The sequence below is a fragment of the Panulirus ornatus genome, chromosome 23 (genome assembly GCF_036320965.1).
Source record: "Panulirus ornatus isolate Po-2019 chromosome 23, ASM3632096v1, whole genome shotgun sequence".
NCBI classification, from domain to species: Eukaryota; Metazoa; Arthropoda; class Malacostraca; order Decapoda; family Palinuridae; genus Panulirus; species Panulirus ornatus.
The window spans coordinates 20,782,283-20,803,622 of record NC_092246.1 but is presented as its reverse complement, the minus strand read 5'-3'; the positions used below and the strand labels follow the sequence as shown (position 1 = coordinate 20,803,622).

The 21,340-nt window shown below is 44.2% G+C and overlaps 1 protein-coding gene across 1 annotated transcript in view; it reads right to left on the bottom strand.

Moving 5' to 3' along the window:
• Positions 1 to 20,631, bottom strand: part of LOC139756876 (uncharacterized) — a 113,942-nt gene extending 93,311 nt beyond the window's left edge. The window contains exon 1 of the mRNA XM_071676735.1: positions 19,415 to 20,631. Coding sequence (XP_071532836.1) covers positions 19,415 to 20,315 — 901 coding nt within the window. The 5' untranslated portion in view covers positions 20,316 to 20,631. The remainder of the gene's footprint in view (positions 1 to 19,414) is intronic.
• Positions 20,632 to 21,340: the final 709 nt, after the last annotated feature.

The window sequence follows — 21,340 nt, the reverse complement described above, 5'->3', positions numbered from 1 at the left end:
AGCCGTTCATCTTTCCCCCTTGGGCCTGGTCGATGAAAGGGTATATACTTAAGGATAAGGCAAGGTGTATATGCACACATATATATATATACACACTTCGTCTCTTCGATGTATATCAACTGACTGTTATATTTCTCTCTTGTGTCTCCCCTGATGATGTGATGATTACACGAAAGTGCACTTGGGAACTTTTAGTGTTTCATTTTCCCCGTGGACTCATAGGAATATATATATATATATATATATATATATATATATATATATATATATATATATATATATATATATAAATGGAATAATCTTAGGTTATGCCGACAAAAATAAAAATGTGTTCAGGATTGCTGACCTGCTGTGCCCCAGATAAATAACACTGATTAGATAAATGGCTTCTACATCAATACGTGTAAGTAGAGAAATCATTTTCATTTAATCACATCAGCTAATATACAGAAAAAACTCTACTGAGGGAATGTCATAGACACAGGATGACGCTGCAAGAACATATATCAAATCCTCACACTGGAAGGCACGCCAGTGATAGAGAGAGAGAGAGAGAGAGAGAGAGAGAGAGAGAGAGAGAGAGAGAGAGAGAGAGAGAGAGAGAGAGAGAGAGAGAGAGAGAGAGAGCATTAATCAACTCTCTGCCTAAAATCAGGACAGCCTTCATGGCTGACGGGATGTGGTTTACAAGAGTCTTAAAGACTTTTAAGTCTCCATCTGTCACCAAACCCAGTCGTGGGCCAATCAGGGCCTCCTGTTGTCCGTCTGTCTCATGTAAACTCATGTCAACTGTGGCAGGTGTTGGGAGCTGACCCATGAAGAGAAGAATGAATGAATCTTCGTCTTGATTCTGTGGCATCTATGTAAAGTGTTGGAACCTCTTATGGACACACACACACCGCCATTTTCAGTATGAAAATGAAACCAAAAAATCTTCATCAAACTACCGACATAGAATCAAACCGTCTGAGTACATAAGTTAAAACAATACATGTACGAAAAGTGAGAGACGGGGCGCTCTATCATCACTACTAACACAAGAGCAGATCACACCACTTTAAGTGTAAGATATAAGTCATTCTCTTGTATAAGTCACTCGATTACAAAGCCCAAAAGAATGCCGTTTACCGGGGAGCGAAGCAGCGCCAGGAACAGACGAGGGATGGCCTCTTTTCTAAACACCAGATCCCTAAACGTCTTATAGATAATGCATTAAAACCAAAGCCTCCCCAACCCTCCTCCTCCATCCATAGCCAGATACACCTAACGACCTAAGCAAAGTGTACACCAAACTACTCTACTGTAAACAGACCCTGAAGTAGGTTACCGTGGCGCCAGATGTTCCCATGGAGTCGTCCATGTATTGTGGTATGTCTGTATGATGAGGCACCACTGGTGTCGTCTCCCCCACCCCAAGATGAAGGATGGTGGGGAGACGGTTTGTCTATACTCCCCTCCCCCTTGTTACACCCGCACTGTCTCCCCAGTGTGGGTCATTTTTGTAGTATATTTTCATTTTTTTTTTTCGTTCCACTTCTTTCAATAAACCAGGAATTATTACCATAATTATCAATATTGTATTATTATTATTATCATCATTATTATTATTATTATTATTATTATTATTATTATTATTATTATTATTATTATTATCATTATTATTTTATTACTATTATCATTATTATCATTACTATTATTATCATTAATATCATCAACATTATTATCATCATCATCAATATTACAAATACATAGGCAATTACACACACACACACAAACTGTAATATCACCATACACTGTAATCTTGATACCTACGTATGACACTTATCCCTGAAGGTGTGGGGAGAGAGAGAGAGAGAGAGAGAGATTACTCCCCAAGTTTAGCTCGAGCGTGTCTTGGAAGGCCGGGGGCGGGAACAGCGTGGGGAGACGGAACTTCCTCCCCCTCCGTATCATCACTCTACCAAATGTCTAAACAGAGGATGGAACTAAGTGGAGGGGAGGGGAGGGTGGGAGGGGAAAATCTTTTCCCCCGAGGGCACAATCATCTCTATTCCTGACGCTACCTCGCCGGGACGGGAAACAATGAGGTGCTGCACAAGACGCCATAACAAGATAAATAAATACTCCCCGACGTTTCTAAGATGTCAAACAACTGGCGGAACCCTTACCTAGCAAGCTAGACTTCAATAAGCAATCTCAAAGACCTTCATACACACATACAGTAACCCCCTACTATGGAGCTCCCGCAGCGCAAAGGAAGCTGGCCACGTCCTACGGTCTTTTTCACGAGTCGAGGACATTTAAGGTGTGCGTGTTCCGTGCCTTGTGAAGGAGAGTTGCATCCGGGATGCGACGGGTCCTTTGACGTACTGAATCCGGGTTTGTATCGTTCCGTTGTTCCCAGCGACCAACATGGCACGGGCAAAACGTGCCCCATATATATATATATATATATATGTGTGATCGGGGCCTGAACATGCAGGAGGGTGAAAGGAGGGCAAGGAATAGAGTGAATTGGAGCGATGTGGTATACCGGGGTTGACGTGCTGTCAGTGGATTGAATCAAGGCATGTGAAGCGTCTGGGGTAAACCATGGAAAGCTGTGTAGGTATGTATATTTGCGTGTGTGGACGTATGTGCATGGGGGGGGGGGGGTTGGGCCATTTCTTTCGTCTGTTTCCTTGCGCTACCTCGCAAACGCGGGAGACAGCGACAAAGTATAATAAAAAAAAATAATTTATATATATATATATATATATATATATATATATATATATATATATATATATATATATATGTATATATATATATATATATTAGAAAGGATCACAATTTTGCGTGTGATCAAGATATTCCTATGAGTCCACGGGGAAAATGAAACACGATAAGTTCCCAAGTGCACTTTAGTGTAATAATCACATCATCAGGGGAGACACACGAGAGAAATATAACAGTCAGTTGATATACAAAGAAATCATTTTATAGAGTTGAGCCCAAACCTCCCATTGACACCAAGAATCTTTTAGTTCTCCCTTTTAATAATAATTTCACTTTGCTTCCCATGTTGCTTAAATCCTTTAATGTAAATGTTGCCTTTAGCAACAATAATACTATAAAGAATATCTTAATTAGGAATTCACCAGAAAATTCACTTGGATGCATCTATAAAGTGCCTTGTGGAAACTGTGATAAATTTTATGTTGGTCAGACTGGTAAGGATCTTTCTGTTAGACTTAAGCAATATAAATATAGTACAAGAACGGGACAAGAATCAAATGCCTTGTTTAATCACGTTAAAAACTATGATCATTGTATTGACTGGAGTAACGCCATCTCAGTTATTAACTCTAACTCTATTACCAAGAGAAATATCATTGAATCTTCTATTATCAAATACACAAAGAATTATAATCTTAATATTAGTGATGGTCTATACAAATTAGATAACTTTATTGTTGATAAAATTTGTAAAATGATAAGTTTATGAACGCTTGTTGTATGTTTTGGACAATCATACGTTTTAAAAAATGGCGTCCTAGCGTCGTCTCTTCGATGTATATCAACTGATTGTTATATTTCTCTCTTGTGTCTCCCCTGATGATATGATTATTACACGAAAGTGCACTTGGGAACTTATCGTGTTTCACTTTCCCCGTGGACTCATAGGAGAATATATATATATATATATATAACTAGGGCTCCGCAGGTATTTCGTAGACTCGCAAAGGAAAGAAGGTTATACACAGAGGGAAACACACAAGGAGGAAGAGAATTCCACAGCTTAGCTGTGTGAGGGAAGGAGGAGGAGGAGGAGGCATCATAGCTGTTAATGTGAGGGAGGCAACAGCTACACGCGTGCCTCAGGGTCCAAGTCTCTGGGGAGGTGAGGAAAACGCGCAAGCACCTCACGAGAACAATGGCCAAAAGAACAGCTATAGAATAAAGATAGATAGATAGATAGATAGATAGAGATAGATAGATAGATAGATAGATAGAGAGAGAGAGAGAGAGAGAGAGAGAGAGAGAGAGAGAGAGAGAGAGAGAGAGAGAGTGGGGGGGGGAACATCGCGCCGTACGGAAAGAGACAGAGGGAGGGAGGGTAGGTAGGGGTGGGTGAGGAGAGGTGATGCCAGGAGATTTAATGAGACGGAAGGTTTTTGATTCCACTCTGGTTAATAAGAGAGGCGGAAGACGGGCTTAACACACTTCCCCCCCCCCCTCGCCCCACCTCACGTGTGTGTGTGTGAGAGCAGTATACCATGCCTTGGCGAGTATACCCCCCCACCCACACACACACACACACAATGGACGTAGACCAGATGCTCACGAGGTAAGTAGTGGCTGCGAGAGGGAGGAGGGAAGCGAGCTGCCGCCGCCGCCACAGCTTGGCCTCCGACCCTATTTGGTCGCTCACTCTCCGGGACACGGCGGGACGTACGTGGGCAGTGTTGTACCTCCTCCTCCGTCCACCGTCCCCCGTGACAATGGACAAACACATCTGGACAACGACGAGAGAGAGAGAGAGAGAGAGAGAGAGAGAGAGAGAGAGAGAGAGAGAGAGAGAGAGAGAGAGAGAGAGAGAGAGCTCGAAGGGTCAAAGACGGACGTGTTCAAGGCGTCGTGGAGGGTCGTGTTCAAGGCGTCGTGGACCGTCGTGTTCAAGGCGTCGTGGACGGTCGTGTTCAAGGCGTCGTGGACGGTCGTGTTCAAGGCGTCGTGGACGGTCGTGTTCAAGGCGTCGTGGACGGTCGTGTTCAAGGCGTCGTGGACGGTCGTGTTCAAGGGGACAAACATCTGGTCGTGCTGACAGAAATCCAATATGACAACTCCACATGTTCTATTATTTCTACTAATTAGAGCACTACTAATTACCCCTTTCTAATTACATTGCTTTTCTATCGTGGACACACACACACACACACACACACACATATACTTATATATATATATATATATATATATATATATATATATATATATATATATATATATATATATATATATTTCGCACGCATCCCCTACCCTGGCATTACTACTGCACCTTAGGTGGATGCGTCCCGCACCGTGGCACACGATGACCCAAACAGACTGGTGGATCCCAACGCTGGTCCTCCAAAAAATCTTTTAATCTATGGAAAAATGGCCTCGATCACCTTTCAACACCTGTGTGAAATATGATGATATTTTATCTTTTACTTCTCTATGCAGATGTGACGCAAGAATATGTAAGTGTGACGGAGATATATGTAGGAGTGACTGTTGTGCTTACATGTGTAACGCTAATGTGTTTAATAAGTTGCTACTGTAAGTCAGTATGACGCCAGTGTTTGTAGGTGTGACGCTAATGTATATAGGCGTGACGCCGGTTTGTGTGAAGAAGTTTCTGTGGACGTGACGCGAGTGTATGTACGTGTGACGCATGTACACGTGTGACGGTGACGATGTGAAGCCTACCTGATGGAATCACAGACCCACCATACGATGGCTCTGAACCTATCCTGTTATATACATAAATATATTCCTATGAATCCACGGGGAAAATGAAACACGATAAGTTCCCAGGTGCACTTTCGTGTAATAATCACATCATCAGGTGAGACACAAGAGAGAAATATAAATCAGTTGATATACATCGAAGAGACGAAGCTAGGACGCCATTTGGGAACTTATCGTGTTTCATTTTCCCCGTGGACTCATAGGAATATCTTGATCACGCGCAAATTTGTGATCCTTTCCAATATATATATATATATATATATATATATATATATATATATATATATATTATACTATTCGCCATTTCCCGCATTAGCTAGGTAGCATTTAGAACAGAGGACTGGGCCTTAGAGGGAATATCCTCACCTGGCCCCCTTCTCTGTTCCTTCTTTTGGAAAATTATATAAAAAAAAAAAAAAAAAACGAGAGGGGAGGATTTCAAGCCACCCGCTACCTCCCCTTTCAGTCGCCTTCTACGACACGCAGGGAATACGTGGGAAGTATTCTTTCTCCCCTATCCCCAGGGATTACATATATATATATATATATATATATATATATATATATATATATATATATATATATATATATATATATATATATATGTGTGTGTGTGTGTGTGTGTGTGTGTGTGTGTGTGTGTGTGTGTGTATTATCTATTATACTTATTCGCTGCCTCCCGCGTTCCCGCGTAAGCGAGGTAGCGCAAGGAAAGAGACGAAAGAATGGCCTAATATATATATATACACCGAAAAAATACCTAAAAATCTGTAATAAATCCTATAACAAAATCAACACAATAATTTAAAGTCTACACCATATCAAGCCACATAAAACCACGTCCAAACCACGCGAGTCCAAGAATCCAAGTTACCTATCCTCCGTCTGCGACTCGCACTGTGCCTGGTGATCACTATCTATCCAGGTGGATACATAATACAGTAGTGGAGGAGGAAGAGGGAGAGGACAAGGTCTATCCTCTGCATGCTGCTGCCACTGGTTCCCCCGACGCACGGCATCCCAAGCACCGCCAGCGCCGGGGAGTACACACACACACACTGTGAACGCCTTTGTCCTCACCTGGCAAGCATGCTAAGGTGGGTGTGGACGCAGGGCGAGGTGGATCCTGGGTAGCTGGGGGTCATCTTAACACACACACACACACACACACACAACCCCTCATTCACTTTCCGCAAGTAATGGATGAATATATATATTTACCTAATTATTTATTGTGCTATGTCGCTGTCTCCCGCGTCAGCGAGGTAGCGCTAGGAAACAGACGAAAGAATGGACCAACCCACCCACCTACACATGTATATACATACACTTCCACACACGCAAATATACATACCTATACATCTAAACGTATACATATATATACACACACAGATATATACATGTATACACGTACATAATTCATACTGTCTGCCTTTATTCATTCCCATCGCCACCTTGCCACACATGAAATAACAACACCCTCCCCCTCATGTGCGCGAGGTAGCGCTAGGAAAAGACAACAAAGGCCACATTCGGTCACACTCAGTCTCTAGCTGTCATATATATATATATATATATATATATATATATATATATATATATATATATATATATATATATATATATATAAGGCTCTCGTGGCGCAACGGGTATGAGGTTTACCTCGCGTGTACCGCCCGAGAATAATACCATCATCAACATGTTAATGATTTGGCCTCCCTAGCTCGACGCTGTCACCCTCGCTTTCCTCTGTGTGTGTGTGTGTGTGTGTGTGTGTGTGTGAGTGTGTGTGTGTGTGTGTGTGTGTGTGTGCTACAGAGATTCTCATGTTTTGCCTTCGTAACACATGAACACCACAATACGAACAGCAACACGCCACCTCCCTCACCACCCCTCTTCCTCTCCACCCATCTTGTACCTATGTACAATATTTCCCTACCTTTTTTTTTTCTCACACCAATTCGCCTCTCCTGCACATGTCTCTCTCCCTTAGCCTGTACTGCGTTACTTAAAATGACGGAGGTAAACCCATTTGTAGGTAGCATCTAATACCATATGGCAGCCCCAAGTTATCTAAGGGTCACACACGGCACACCGCCACAGCTGATAGCTGTCCACTTCTTCTCGTATCACAAACTACTTAATAAAGACACAACACTAAAAATATATTTAATGTAATAAATATGGTAATTATTACAATATAAATTATCGATATCAGTGAGACAACTTGATCAACCAACGAGTTCATGTGGTCTTCTATGCAGTTCTGGGTTATCAAATATTCTATATAAAAAAAATATAAACGTAGAATGTAAAATGCTCAAAAAATCTATCCATTTCTCATTCGTTTTTCGAAGCGTCTATGGAAATTCTCTGGCCCACGCCACTGTAAATCCCATGGCTGTATAAGAGCAAATCCCCACACCTCTAAAATCCCCTGTACTTCCAACACATAAATCCCCCAAAACGGTTACGGTCAAGTTCCGTACCTACACAACGCTACTCTCACACCGACGCAACAGGAAATCCTCGCAACTAAATCACGGTAAATCCTTACGTCTACACGGTGGTAAATCCTCATATCCTCACAATGGTAAATCCTCATAACTGAACAATGGTAAATCCACACACCAACACAACGGTAAGTATCTAAACAAAGGTAAATCCTCATAAACAGGAGAGCTAATCCTCAAATCTGCCCGATGGTAAATCCCCGTACAAATAAAAGGGCTAATCCTCAGATCTGCCCAATGGTAAATCCCCGTACTAGAAGAAAAAAATTTCCCCATATCTCAAAAGATTTTGAGATATGGGGATTTACTTTCGCATTTACTAATATTTTTCTCTTGGTGTACGAAACAGATCTAATAAAGAAATTAGTACAACTAATTACAAGGGTCATCATTGTGTTGTTTATAATTAATTTCTAGGCACATAATTAACCCGGCAAGGACGACGGTACGACCCCTGGCTTCTGCTTCCCATATATATATATATATATATATATATATATATATATATATATATATATATATATATATATATATATATATATATATATTTTTTTTTTTTTTTTTTTGCTTTGTCGCTGTCTCCCGCGTTTGCGAGGTAGCGCAAGGAAACAGACGAAAGAAATGGCCCAACCCACCCCCATACACATGTATATACATACGTCCACACACGCAAATATACATACCTACACAGCTTTCCATGGTTTACCCCAGACGCTTCACATGCCCTGATTCAATCCACTGACAGCACGTCAACCCCGGTATACCACATCGATCCAATTCACTCTATTCCTTGCCTGCCTTTCACCCTCCTGCATGTTCAGGCCCCGATCACTCAAAATCTTTTTCACTCCATCTTTCCACCTCCAATTTGGTCTCCCACTTCTCCTCGTTCCCTCCACCTCCGACACATATATCCTCTTGGTCAATCTTTCCTCACTCATTCTCTCCATGTGCCCAAACCATTTCAAAACACCCTCTTCTGCTCTCTCAACCACGCTCTTTTTATTTCCACACATCTCTCTTGCCCTTACGTTACTTACTCGATCAAACCACCTCACACCACACATTGTCCTCAAACATCTCATTTCCAGCACATCCATCCTCCTGCGCACAACTCTATCCATAGCCCACGCCTCGCAACCATACAACATTGTTGGAACCACTATTCCTTCAAACATACCCATTTTTGCTTTCCGAGATAATGTTCTCGACTTCCACACATTCTTCAAGGCTCCCAGGATTTTCGCCCCCTCCCCCACCCTATGATCCACTTCCGCTTCCATGGTTCCATCCGCTGCCAGATCCACTCCAAGATATCTAAAACACTTTACTTCCTCCAGTTTTTCTCCATTCACACTTACCTCCCAATTGACTTGACCCTCAACCCTACTGTACCTAATTACCTTGCTCTTATTCACATTTACTCTTAACTTTCTTCTTTCACACACTTTACCAAACTCAGTCACCAGCTTCTGCAGTTTCTCACATGAATCAGCCACCAGCGCTGTATCATCAGCGAACAACAACTGACTCACTTCCCAAGCTCTCTCATCCCCAACAGGCTTCATACTTGCCCCTCTTTCCAAAACTCTTGCATTCACCTCCCTAACAACCCCATCCATAAACAAATTAAACAACTATGGAGACATCACACACCCGTGCCGCAAACCTACATTCACTGAGAACCAATCACTTTCCTCTCTTCCTACACGTACACATGCCTTACATCCTCGATAAAAACTTTTCACTGCCTCTAACAACTTGCCTCCCACACCATATATTCTTAATACCTTCCACAGAGCATCTCTATCAACTCTATCATATGCATTCTCCAGATCCATAAATGCAACATACAAATCCATTTGCTTTTCTAAGTATTTCTCACATACATTCTTCAAAGCAAACACCTGATCCACACACCCTCTACCACTTCTGAAACCACACTGCTCTTCCCCAATCTGATGCTCTGTACATGCCTTCACCCTCTCAATCAATACCCTCCCATATAATTTACCAGGAATACTCAACAAACTTATACCTCTGTAATTTGAGCACTCACTCTTATCCCCTTTGCCTTTGTACAATGGCACTATGCACGCATTCCGCCAATCCTCAGGCACCTCACCATGAGTCATACATACATTAAATAACCTTACCAATCAGTCAATAATGCAGTCACCCCCTTTTTTAATCAATTCCACTGCAATACCATCCAAACCTGCTGCCTTGCCGGCTTTCATCCTCCGCAAAGCTTTTACTACCTCTTCACTGTTTACCAAATCATTTTCCCTAACCCTCTCACTCTGCACACCACCTCGACCAAAACACCCTATATCTGCCACTCTATCATCAAACACATTCAACAAACCTTCAAAATACTCACTCCAACTCCTTCTCACATCACCACTACTTGTTATCACCTCCCCATTTGCGCCCTTCACTGAAGTTCCCATTTGCTCCCTTGTCTTACGCACTTTATTTACCTCCTTCCAGAACATCTTCTTATTCTCCCTAAAATTTAATGATACTCTCTCACCCCAACTCTCATTTGCCCTCTTTTTCACCTCTTACACCTTTCTCTTGACCTCCTGTCTCTTTCTTTTATACATCTCTCACTCAATTGCATTTTTTCCCTGCAAAAATCGTCCAAATGCCTCTCTCTTCTCTTTCACTAATAATCTTACTTCTTCATTCCACCACTCACTACCCTTTCTAATCAACCCACCTCCCACACTATCATACCATTTGGAAAATAATATGTCCCCCTACTTTAAGTCGCCCCCTTCCCTATTGAAAATGCAAGACAAGTTCTATTTACGAATAGAAATATATATACAAAAAAAAGATGATACGATGCATCATTACAACTGACCATAAAACAGTCCCCGAACTTTATTATTACAGTATTTCCCGTACTCTTTTCCTTCCTCTAAAAATAATCATCCTTTGATCTGGCACATTTAAGAATCGTCTTCTCTGGTAATAACGCAACTTTTGCGTTATTTACCCCTTGTAACGCTGGAAACAAATAAATGTAACTACACTGTCACCTCGCTTAAGTTATAAGGAAGGGTACCAGGTCCCCTGCTTTACTGCCTTGTCTCCATCTATAGTGGTGGGTGGGAGAGGAGCCTTCTGCTTGACTGTCCTGTCTCCATCTATAGTGGTGGGTGAGGGAGGAGCCTTCTGCTTTACTGTCCTGTCTCCATCTATAGTGGTGGGTGGGGGAGGAACCTTCTGCTTTACTGTCCTGTCTCCATCTATAGTGGTGGGTGGGGGAGGAGCCTTCTGCTTTACTGTCCTGTCTCCATCTATAGTGGTGGGTGGGGGAGGAGCCTTCTGCTTTACTGTCCTGTCTCTATCTATAGTGGTGGGTGGGGGAGGAGCCTTCTGCTTTACTGTCCTGTCTCCATCTATAGTGGTGGGTGAGGGAGGAACCTTCTGCTTTACTGTCCCGTCTCCATCTACTATAGAAGTGGGTGGGGGAGGAGCCTTCGCAAAGCAATGTCTTCTATGCAAGGCTTGCGGTGGAACACTGCCAATACAAGGGTCGCAGTGCACGGCTGGGAAAGGATCTCAAGATGAAACCAACGTCTGGCTAAACATTAGGAAAGACTGGTAACCTGAGATGACTGATAACTTCTGAATAAAGTCACAGGTAAAATGTAGGAGTCAGAGCCTTGACTGATACGGTCAACCCAGGGTTGGCCATGAGATCCAAGGCCTAGCCAAGTAAACCAAGAGTTGGCCATGAGATCCAAGGCCTAACCAAGTAAACCAAGAGTTGGCCATGAGATCCAAGGCCTAGCCAAGTAAACCAAGAGTTGGCTATGAGATCCAAGGCCTAGCCAAGTAAACCAAGAGTTGGCCATGAGATCCAAGGCCTAGCCAAGTAAACCAAGAGTTGGCTATCAGATCCAAGGCCTAGCCAAGTAAACCAAGAGTTGGCCAAGTGCTATAAGAGCTGGCCAAGTGATCCAAGGCCAAGACAAATAAACCAGGGGCTGGCCAAGCGATCTAAGGCCAAGCTAAGTAAACCACAGGCTGGCCAAAGACAACAAGGGTTGGCCAGGTATACAAAGGGCAGGCCAAACACAACAAAAGTGGCCAAGTAACCACACAAGTCCACAAGTAAGTGCTAGTGTATGTGACTGCTAAATGATAATGATGGAAATAAATACTTAACATTAAGTAACGAAGGAAGTTCAATGAATGTTTACCGACAGAGTAACGAAGGAAGTGAAGCATTCAACGGTTAGTTGTGAAGGAAGGAAAGACAGCAGCGGTAAGTTATGAAGGAAGTGAAGCGTTCAGCGGTAAGTTATGAAGGAAGGAAAGTGTGTTCAATGGTAACTTATGAGGGAAGGAAAGTGCTCAGCGGTAAGTTATGAAGGAAGGAAAGTGCTCAGCCGTAAGTTATGAAGGAAGGAAAGTGCTCAGCGGTAAGTTATGAAGGAAGGAAAGTGCTCAGCGGAAAGTTATGAAGGAAATGAAGTATTCAGTGATGAATAGTGAAGGATGTAAACGAGTTTACCTGCAAGTGATGAGGGAAGCACTATACCTCCAGCGGAGAGCAACGAAGGAAGGAAAGTGTATTCGGTGGCGAGCAATGAAGGAAGTAAAGTGTTCAGTGGCAAGTAACCAATAAAGATGGCCAGCGTCGAATAAGGATATAAAGATAAAAGTGACGTCATGAATGAAATATGTGTTCGGCGATAAAGGGAACATTCCGTGGTAATAAAGTAGGAGAGGACCCTGCATTTAAGACAAAAATACAAGGCATGAAGTAAATCCGTCATGTACCTGGGTGAAAAATGTTCAAAAATAATAGAGCATCTGGGGTCTTCAGCCCAGAGTAAGACAGCACAATAATCAAGCAATAAAGGAAAGTACTTATCGCTTTATTTCAGTAAAGTAGAGGAAATAAAATGGTAAGGAAAGAAGAGCACCAGAAGCCTTGGGAGTAATCCAAAATGGTTTTTTTTACAAGGTAAATGTAATAATGGAAAGGTGTTCCCGGCAAAATATCGTGTCTGAGTTACCGATAAAATTAATATCTGAAAGTGTTCCCGGCAAAACAAGGAATCACTGTCCATGGCGAAATGAAGCAAAGCGACCGGCAAAATGATACGGCGCAGTGCTACGACCGGCAAAATAACGAGTCAAATTGTTACCAGCGAAGTAAATAATGTCGCCGGCAAAATAACAAGTCAAATTGTTACCAGCAAAGTAAATCATAATGTCGCCGGCAAAATAACGAGTCAAAGTAAATCATAATGTTGCCGGCAAAAATGATAAAATCGAGGTTACCGGCATACAATATAACACACAAACTTCCATCGGCCAAATAATAACACCACACCCGTCGCCGGCAAAATAAATGTCGCCGGTAAAATAATAAAATCACGTGATCGGTGTTTGCGTCACGGGGGTAATAAAGTGTTATCAGACGAGTCATAAAATAAGGTCAAGTCGTCCAGTAAAGCAGACTGATAAGATAGCAATAATGCCCTGACAACTGCGGCACGCCGCCAATCCTTGCGGTATAGGTAATCGTTTGCGGTCAAACGACAAAGTTCTGTCTCCTGTTTGCGGTCAAACGTGATAATGCGGTCAACTGTCAAACGTTACAATATAGTCAACTGTTTGCGGTCAAACGACAGAGATATCTCCTGTTTGCGGTCAAACGACAGAGTTCTGTCTCCTGTTTGCGGTCAAACGTGACAATGCGGTCAACTGTCAAACGTTACAATATAGTCAACTGTTTGCGGTCAAACGACAGAGTTCTGTCTCCTGTTTGCGGTCAAACGTGACAATGCGGTCAACTGTCAAACGTTACAATATAGTCAACTGTTTGCGGTCAAACGACAGAGATCTGTCTCCTGTTTGCGGTCAAACGAGAGATATCTCCTGTTTGCGGTCAAACGACAGAGATCTGTCTCCTGTTTGCGGTCAAACGTGACAATGCTGTCAACTGTCAAACGCTACAATATAGTCAACTGTTTGCGGTCAAGGAGTACAATATGGTCAACTATCAGCGGTCAACGATCACAATATGGTCAACTGTCAGCGGTCAAACACAAACACCCACAGCCAAAGTTTAGCGGTCAAACAATACAATACTGTCAACGATCAGCTGTCAAGGAAAATACAGTCAACTGTTAAACCACGCTGTCAACTGTTCAACGATACAATGCAGTTAACTTTCAGCAGTCAAACATGACAATATCTTCAACTGTCAGCGGTCAAACAATCCAATAGCTAACCGTCAGCGGTCAAATACAACAGCTAACCGTCAGCAGTCAAACAATACAACCGTCAGCAGTCAAATTATACAACAGCTAACCGTCAGCGGTCAAATAATACAATAGCTAGCTGTCAGCGGTCAAATAATACAATAGCTAGCTGTCAGCGGTCAAACAATACAATAGCTAACCGTCAGCGGTCAACCAATACAAGACAACCGTTGGCGGTCAAACAATAAAATAGCTAACTGTCAGCGGTCAAACAATACAATAGCTAACTGTCAGCGTTCAAACAATACAATAGCTAACTGTCAGCGGTCAAACAATAAAATAGCTAACTGTTAGCGGTCAAACAATACAGTAGCTAACTGTCAGCGGTCAAACAATACAGTAGCTAACCGTCGGCGGTCAAATAATATATGATACAATGTCAGCGGTCAAGCAGCAGAATAAGGAAGGCACCCGGTCAAAATCCACGGAACACTTTCCTGTAATCAGTCAAGTAACACAATGCGGCCAACTGTTACCCGCCAAGCAACAGTGAAGAGGCAAGCGTTAGCTGCTGAATAATACAGAGGGGTCAAATTCTAGCTGGCGGTCAAGTGCATAAACCAGCGTCAGGAAAGGACGGGGCACTCGCTCAGCGGTCAAGCAAAAACTCGGGTTAACTGTCAACGGTCAATTTTAAAAACATTACGGTCAACCGTCGTTGCGGTTTCGGCAATAAAGTGTAAAATGAGAAGCAAAGTCCAATAATGCGGTACGACCCACAACCTCTGCCGTCAAGTATACCATGTTCGTAGTCTCAGCGGTCAAGCCATGCACGTACGGTTAACTTGTATACAGCACATCCCGACTTGTCAACGGCCAAGAATTTGACCCCTGTCAACCGAAAGGGTTTCAAATACATCGAGATCATTCGGTCCGTGAGGGTTGACGGCGGTCAAGCGGGTATCCTCCCTTTATAAGGTAAATATGACCTGTACGTGCCTTATGGGTTTATGATGGTTCTACGGGTTTATGACCTGTACGTGCCTTATGGGTTTATGATGGTTCTACGGGTTTATGACCTGTACATGCCTTATGGTTTATGATGGTTCTACGGGTTTATGACCTGTACGTGCCTTATGGCTTACGATGGTTCTACGGGTTTATGACCTGTACGTGCCTTATGGTTTACGATGGTTCTACGGGTTTACGACCTGTACGTGCCTTATGGTTTATGATGGTTCTACGGGTTTATGACCTGTACGTGCCTTATGGTTTACGATGGTTCTACGGGTTTAAAAAGGCGCACATGCTATGGCAGGTCCCACAGACCTACTTTATAAAGGGTCTCACATTAGCTCATATGCAAAGGTTACGTGCAAAGTAAAAGGCCCTTCGCTTTATAAGGGCCACGTCCTTTACATATAAGGCCTCTTGCTTTATAAGGGCCACGTCCTTTACATACGGAGCCTCTTGCTTTATAAGGGCTACGTCCTTTACATAGAGCCTCTTGTTATATAAGGGCTACGTCCTTTATATTCAGGGCCTCTTGCTTTATAAGGGCCACGTCCTTTATATTCAGGGCCTCTTGCTTTATAAGGGCCACGTCCTTAATACACAGGACCTCTTGGTTTATAAGGGCCACGTACTTTATATACAGGGCCTCTTGCTTTATAAGGGCCACGTACTTTATATACAGGGCCTCTTGCTTTATAAGGGCCACGTACTTTATATACAGGGCCTCTTGCTTTATAAGGGCCACGTACTTTATATTCAGGGCCTCTTGCTTTATAAGGGCCACACGTCTCCCGCAGTGATTCCCGACCTCAAACAGCTCAAACCATACATACAGCTCGTACAGTGGCGTGTGGTCGCACAGTGCACGACTCACAAACCATACATACAGCTCGCACAGTGGCGTGTGGTCGCACAGTGCACGACTCACAAACCATACATACAGCTCGCACAGTGGCGTGTGGTCGCACAGTGCACGTCTCACAAACCATACATACAGCTCGTACAGTGGCGTGTGGTCGCACAGTGCACGTCTCACAAACCATACATACAGCTCGTACAGTGGCGTGTGGTCGCACAGTGCACGTCTCACAAACCATACATACAGCTCGTACAGTGGCGTGTGGTCGCACAGTGCACGTCTCACAAACCATACATACAGCTCGTACAGTGGCGTGTGGTCGCACAGTGCACGACTCACAAACCATACATACAGCTCGCACAGTGGCGTGTGGTCGCACAGTGCACGTCTCACAAACCATACATACAGCTCGTACAGTGGCGTGTGGTCGCACTGTGCACGTCTCACAAACCATACATACAGCTCGTACAGTGGCGTGTGGTCGCACAGTGCACGTCTCACAAACCATACATACAGCTCGTACAGTGGCGTGTGGTCGCACAGTGCACGTCTCACAAACCATACATACAGCTCGTACAGTGGCGTGTGGTCGCACTGTGCACGTCTCACAAACCATACATACAGCTCGTACAGTGGCGTGTGGTCGCACAGTGCACGTCTCACAAAGCCTCATGCATGAGGTTCCACACACAACCTTCACGACGGATACATAATCCCCACCAGTACCTTGCACCGCCTGACGCCGGAATGACGCAAGACGCTGACTGTAACGCCCAAGTGACGCATGACGCTGACTGTAACGCCGAAATGACGCATGACGCTGACTGTAACACCCAAGTGACGCATGACGCTGATTGTAACGCCGAAATGACGCATGACGCTGACTGTAACACCCAAGTGACGCATGACGCTGGCTGTAACACCCAAGTGACGCATGACGCTGGCTGTAACGCCGGAATGACGCAAGACGCTGACTGTAGCGCCGAAATGACGCATGACGCTGACTGTAACGCCGGAATGACGCATGACGCTGACTGTAACGCCGAAATGACGCATGACGCCGACTGTAGAGCCGAAATGACGCATGACGCCGACTGTAGAGCCGAAATGACGCATGACGCCGACTGTAGAGCCCAAATGACGCATGACGCCGACTGTAGAGCCGAAATGACGCATGACGCGGACTGCAACGCCGAAATGACGCATGACGTCGACTGTAACAACCAGTCAGTAAGCTACACCATCAGTTTGTACCCCGAATGCACCAGTAATGTTACATTTCTGCCCGCTGATTGGTCGGTCGCTGGTTTACATTAATGGCACTTCGTCCTACGTTCCTCCCCTGTGATTGGTCGGTTGCCCAACCAGGATGTGTACCCTAACAACATTAGCACAATCATTTCCGCTGCCTGGTGGGTGGTTGAGATACTGTAGGGTAGGGATTTCAGAACAAAAGCAGTTCCTAAAGAGCTGATAACTACCGCGACGGCCATTCCAACAACGATCATATATATATATATATATATATATATATATATATATATATATATATATATATATATATATCCTTCCTGGTATTATCGACCACATGCATAAGATTACGTGTATATTGTGAGTGAAAAGTCACCTTTTGCGAGGCTGTATCATCGTTAGTACAATCTCGTCAAAAGAGCAGATTCATCTAGGGGACCCATCATTTCTCTGCTCCTGGAAGTAGCGCATTCTTAAGAGCTGCAGGATCTCCTAGTAAAGGAATCCAGGACTCTTTCACGAAAAGGGGACTAGGGCATATATATATATATATATATATATATATATATATATATATATATATATATATATAATATATATAATATATATATATATATATATATATATATATATATATATATATATATATATATATATATATATATATTTTTTTTTATACTATTCGCCATTTCCCGCATTAGCGAGGTAGCGTTAAGAACAGAGGACTGGGCCTTTGAGGGAATATCCTCATATGGCCCCCTTCTCTGTTCCTTCTTTTGGAAAATTTCAAAAAAAATGAGAGGGGAGGATTTCCAGCCCCCCGCTCCCTTCCCTTTTAGTCGCCTTCCACGACACGCAGGGAACACGTGGGAAGTATTCTTTCTCCCCTATATATATTTATCTATTTATTCACTTTGCCCCGTCGCTATATATATATATATATATATATATATATATATATATATATATATATATATATATATACATATATGTAACCACTTATGACTGCAGTATCACAAGCAGTTTAATATACCTATGCTTTTGTGAATCAATACATATCGAGCACAGGTGCCCATGCCCTTAGAAAGCATCTCCATACCTCCCCTCCGCGGAGGAGCGGTTTTGGCTCGATCGTTTACCATAAAAGCGTCCAAGTTTGAAAAGCAAATATAATAATAAAAGTATTTTCTCCCAGTGGCTGGGAGTGCGGCCGGCATCTCCCACGCTCACCGACCGTAAACACAGGAAATATAATGGATAAAACTTGACCACTCTGGCCTTCCCAACCTGCGGCCATCGGCTGCATGCCACACTGGTGAACTTGGGACTCAGTGGAAAATATATTGTCACACGATGCCGTTTTAGATGTTTATATATATATATATATATATATATATATATATATATATATATATATATTTTTTTTTTTTTCATACTATTTGCCATTTCCCGCGTTAGCGAGGTAGCGTTAACAGAGAACTGGGCCTTAGAGGGAATATCCTCACCTGACCCCCTTCTCTGTTCCTTCTTTTGGAAAATTAAAAAAACAAGAAAGAGGAGGATTTCCAGCCACCCGCTGGAATATATATATATATATATATATATATATATATATATATATATATATATATATATATATATATATATATTGAGACAAAATATATATGGTATTTTACAACTATTGTGCAAGTGGAGGACTAATATATAAGTCAATGTAAGTGCAACAGACTGTGCCATGGAAGATGTTACCCTCTTGTGCTTAGAAGGATATTCACAGGACGGATTCCTTGTAAGCTTTATCTACCGTGGGTTTCAGAAACAAGATATGGATACCATGGCTTCTGGGGGTTCATGCACAAGAGATTTCACCTCCATTAATTCATGGGGTAGTGTCGTGGGAGGTATTTCCTCCAGTGGTGATGGTTTATGGGGTAGCAGCACAGCATGGGAGGTGTTCCCCATGATGCCTGATGGGGGATGCTAACATGGGAGGTTTCACCTACCATGAAAATGGGTTTGTGGGGGAGTTGGGTGGGAGGGCTCACCTGGTGTGTTGGGGTGGCCGTCGGCGGGCGCGTCCGGCGAGCGGCGGTGCTGTGACGATGGATCCAGAGGTGACCCCCTGATGCTGGCTGTGGCCGAGGCTGCTGCTGTACCTGCTGCTGCAGGAGGGAGAGGCCCCGGGCTGTGCTGGGGTGGAAGTCCATGTCCGGGGGAGCTACTGGGGGAGGCTGGGGTCCCCAGGGTCCTTCCGTCACCCTTATTCATGATGCCATTATTGTTGTTACTGTGGCTACTGTTGTTGTTGATCACGTCCTGAGAGCTGGTGACGGAGGCGTCCCCGTTGGGCAGACCCTCCATAGGCTCCGATTTGATCGGCATTTGGTCTTTCTCGTGGCTTTCGGTCTCGGAGGCGCTGTCGAGGTCTTGCGGGGGTTTGGCGTTGGCTAAGGATAGATTGGCCGCCTCCTCGGGATGGTCAGAGGCCTCGACGTCCACGTCTTCGTCCTCGTCCTCATCGTGGGAGCTCGGGGTGTGGCGGTCGTCCCCCGACAGTCGCCGGTGACGTTTCGGGCTTGATTCCTCGTACCGTCGTGGGGAAGACGGCGACGGCGATGCGGGCGAGGGCGGGTGGTGTCGGAGGGAGAGGTGCGGCATCTGGGCCGGCCGGTGAGCCATCAGCAGGGGCAGAGGGTAGGGCAGGCCAGCGCTGCCCATGGGTATGCTCGGGTACCGCGGCAGGTCGAGGGGCAGGCCCAGCGGCAGGCCGGCGTGGGGCACCGTCACCCGCAGGTCATGCGGGCCCGAGGAATCAGACTCCGTGCCTCCCGGCGTCTCGGAGCGCATGGGGTCGGGCTTCGCCGCCGACTGGGCCAGGTACTGGACGCTCAGGGCGCTCTTCGTCGGGTCGAAGGACTTAGACACAAACTCGGTCAGTTTTTCCATGGTGAAAATAAAACTAACTGCCGACTGAATGCTTTTTGAGTCCGAGCGATAAAAAAAATATATATATATTTCTCCTTAATCCATCAGTTACTTGTAATGCAACATGCTCAACAAGTGTCAGGTTCAGCAGGCCCTCACGTCCATGTCTCCCAAGATCCTTCAAAGTACACTTGGCCAGCGCCTCACACAAGACCTCCAGCTAGTCCGCCACCAGGCAACAAACTCCGAGGAATTAAGCGCCGTGCAGATTCCTTCCACGTATCCCCACCGAAGGAACCTCCAGACACCCTGCAAGTCCCCTCAGATTTCTCGGGGTCTATCCACGACCGATCCGGTGACAATAATGGGATAAGTTAACTAATGTGAGAGTATTTAAGCCAAAAACACATGAATTGGATCACTTGTCGGTCAGGATTGGCACTCAACCCATCTTCCACCAATCACAAGCCGTCTTCATCACTGATACAAAATGGTGGGCGGAGACTCGCCCTCCTGCAATTTGTCAAGTTGCCACCGAAATAATTTCCTCCTTTTCGCCTATTATTTCATCAACGGGGCCGGCGCTGACGGTCCAGGTTGCTCTGATTAGTTCCGTGAGATACCTCCGGTTAGGATAAACCCCAAACACTTCTTACAAACTCGTCATACGCGGAGATAAGAGCAGAAAATACCACTCCGGTCTCGCCCGCCAACCTAGCCGCCACAAAATGGTGGGAGGAGCCTGGTGATTGGTGGGCGGGGCTTGCGCGCGCACGTCCCCTCACTGGCTGCAAAAGTTAGCGGGGCCGGTTAGAGGGGTGTCGGCGGCCGGCCGTCCCGGGCCGAGGCAATTTCCTCGCCGTCTCGTAGCTTAATTATCTTGATTAGGATAATAAATTGCTTCTGCTATTAATTACACACTCTCATTTGCAAGTTAGCTCAGAGTTGGTGAGGAATTTTCTGGTGTATACTTAATGAATAATTTTACGCCGCTCGTGAAAAATTAATTAATTTTTGAGCACAGAAAGGAAATACACCTGACCGCT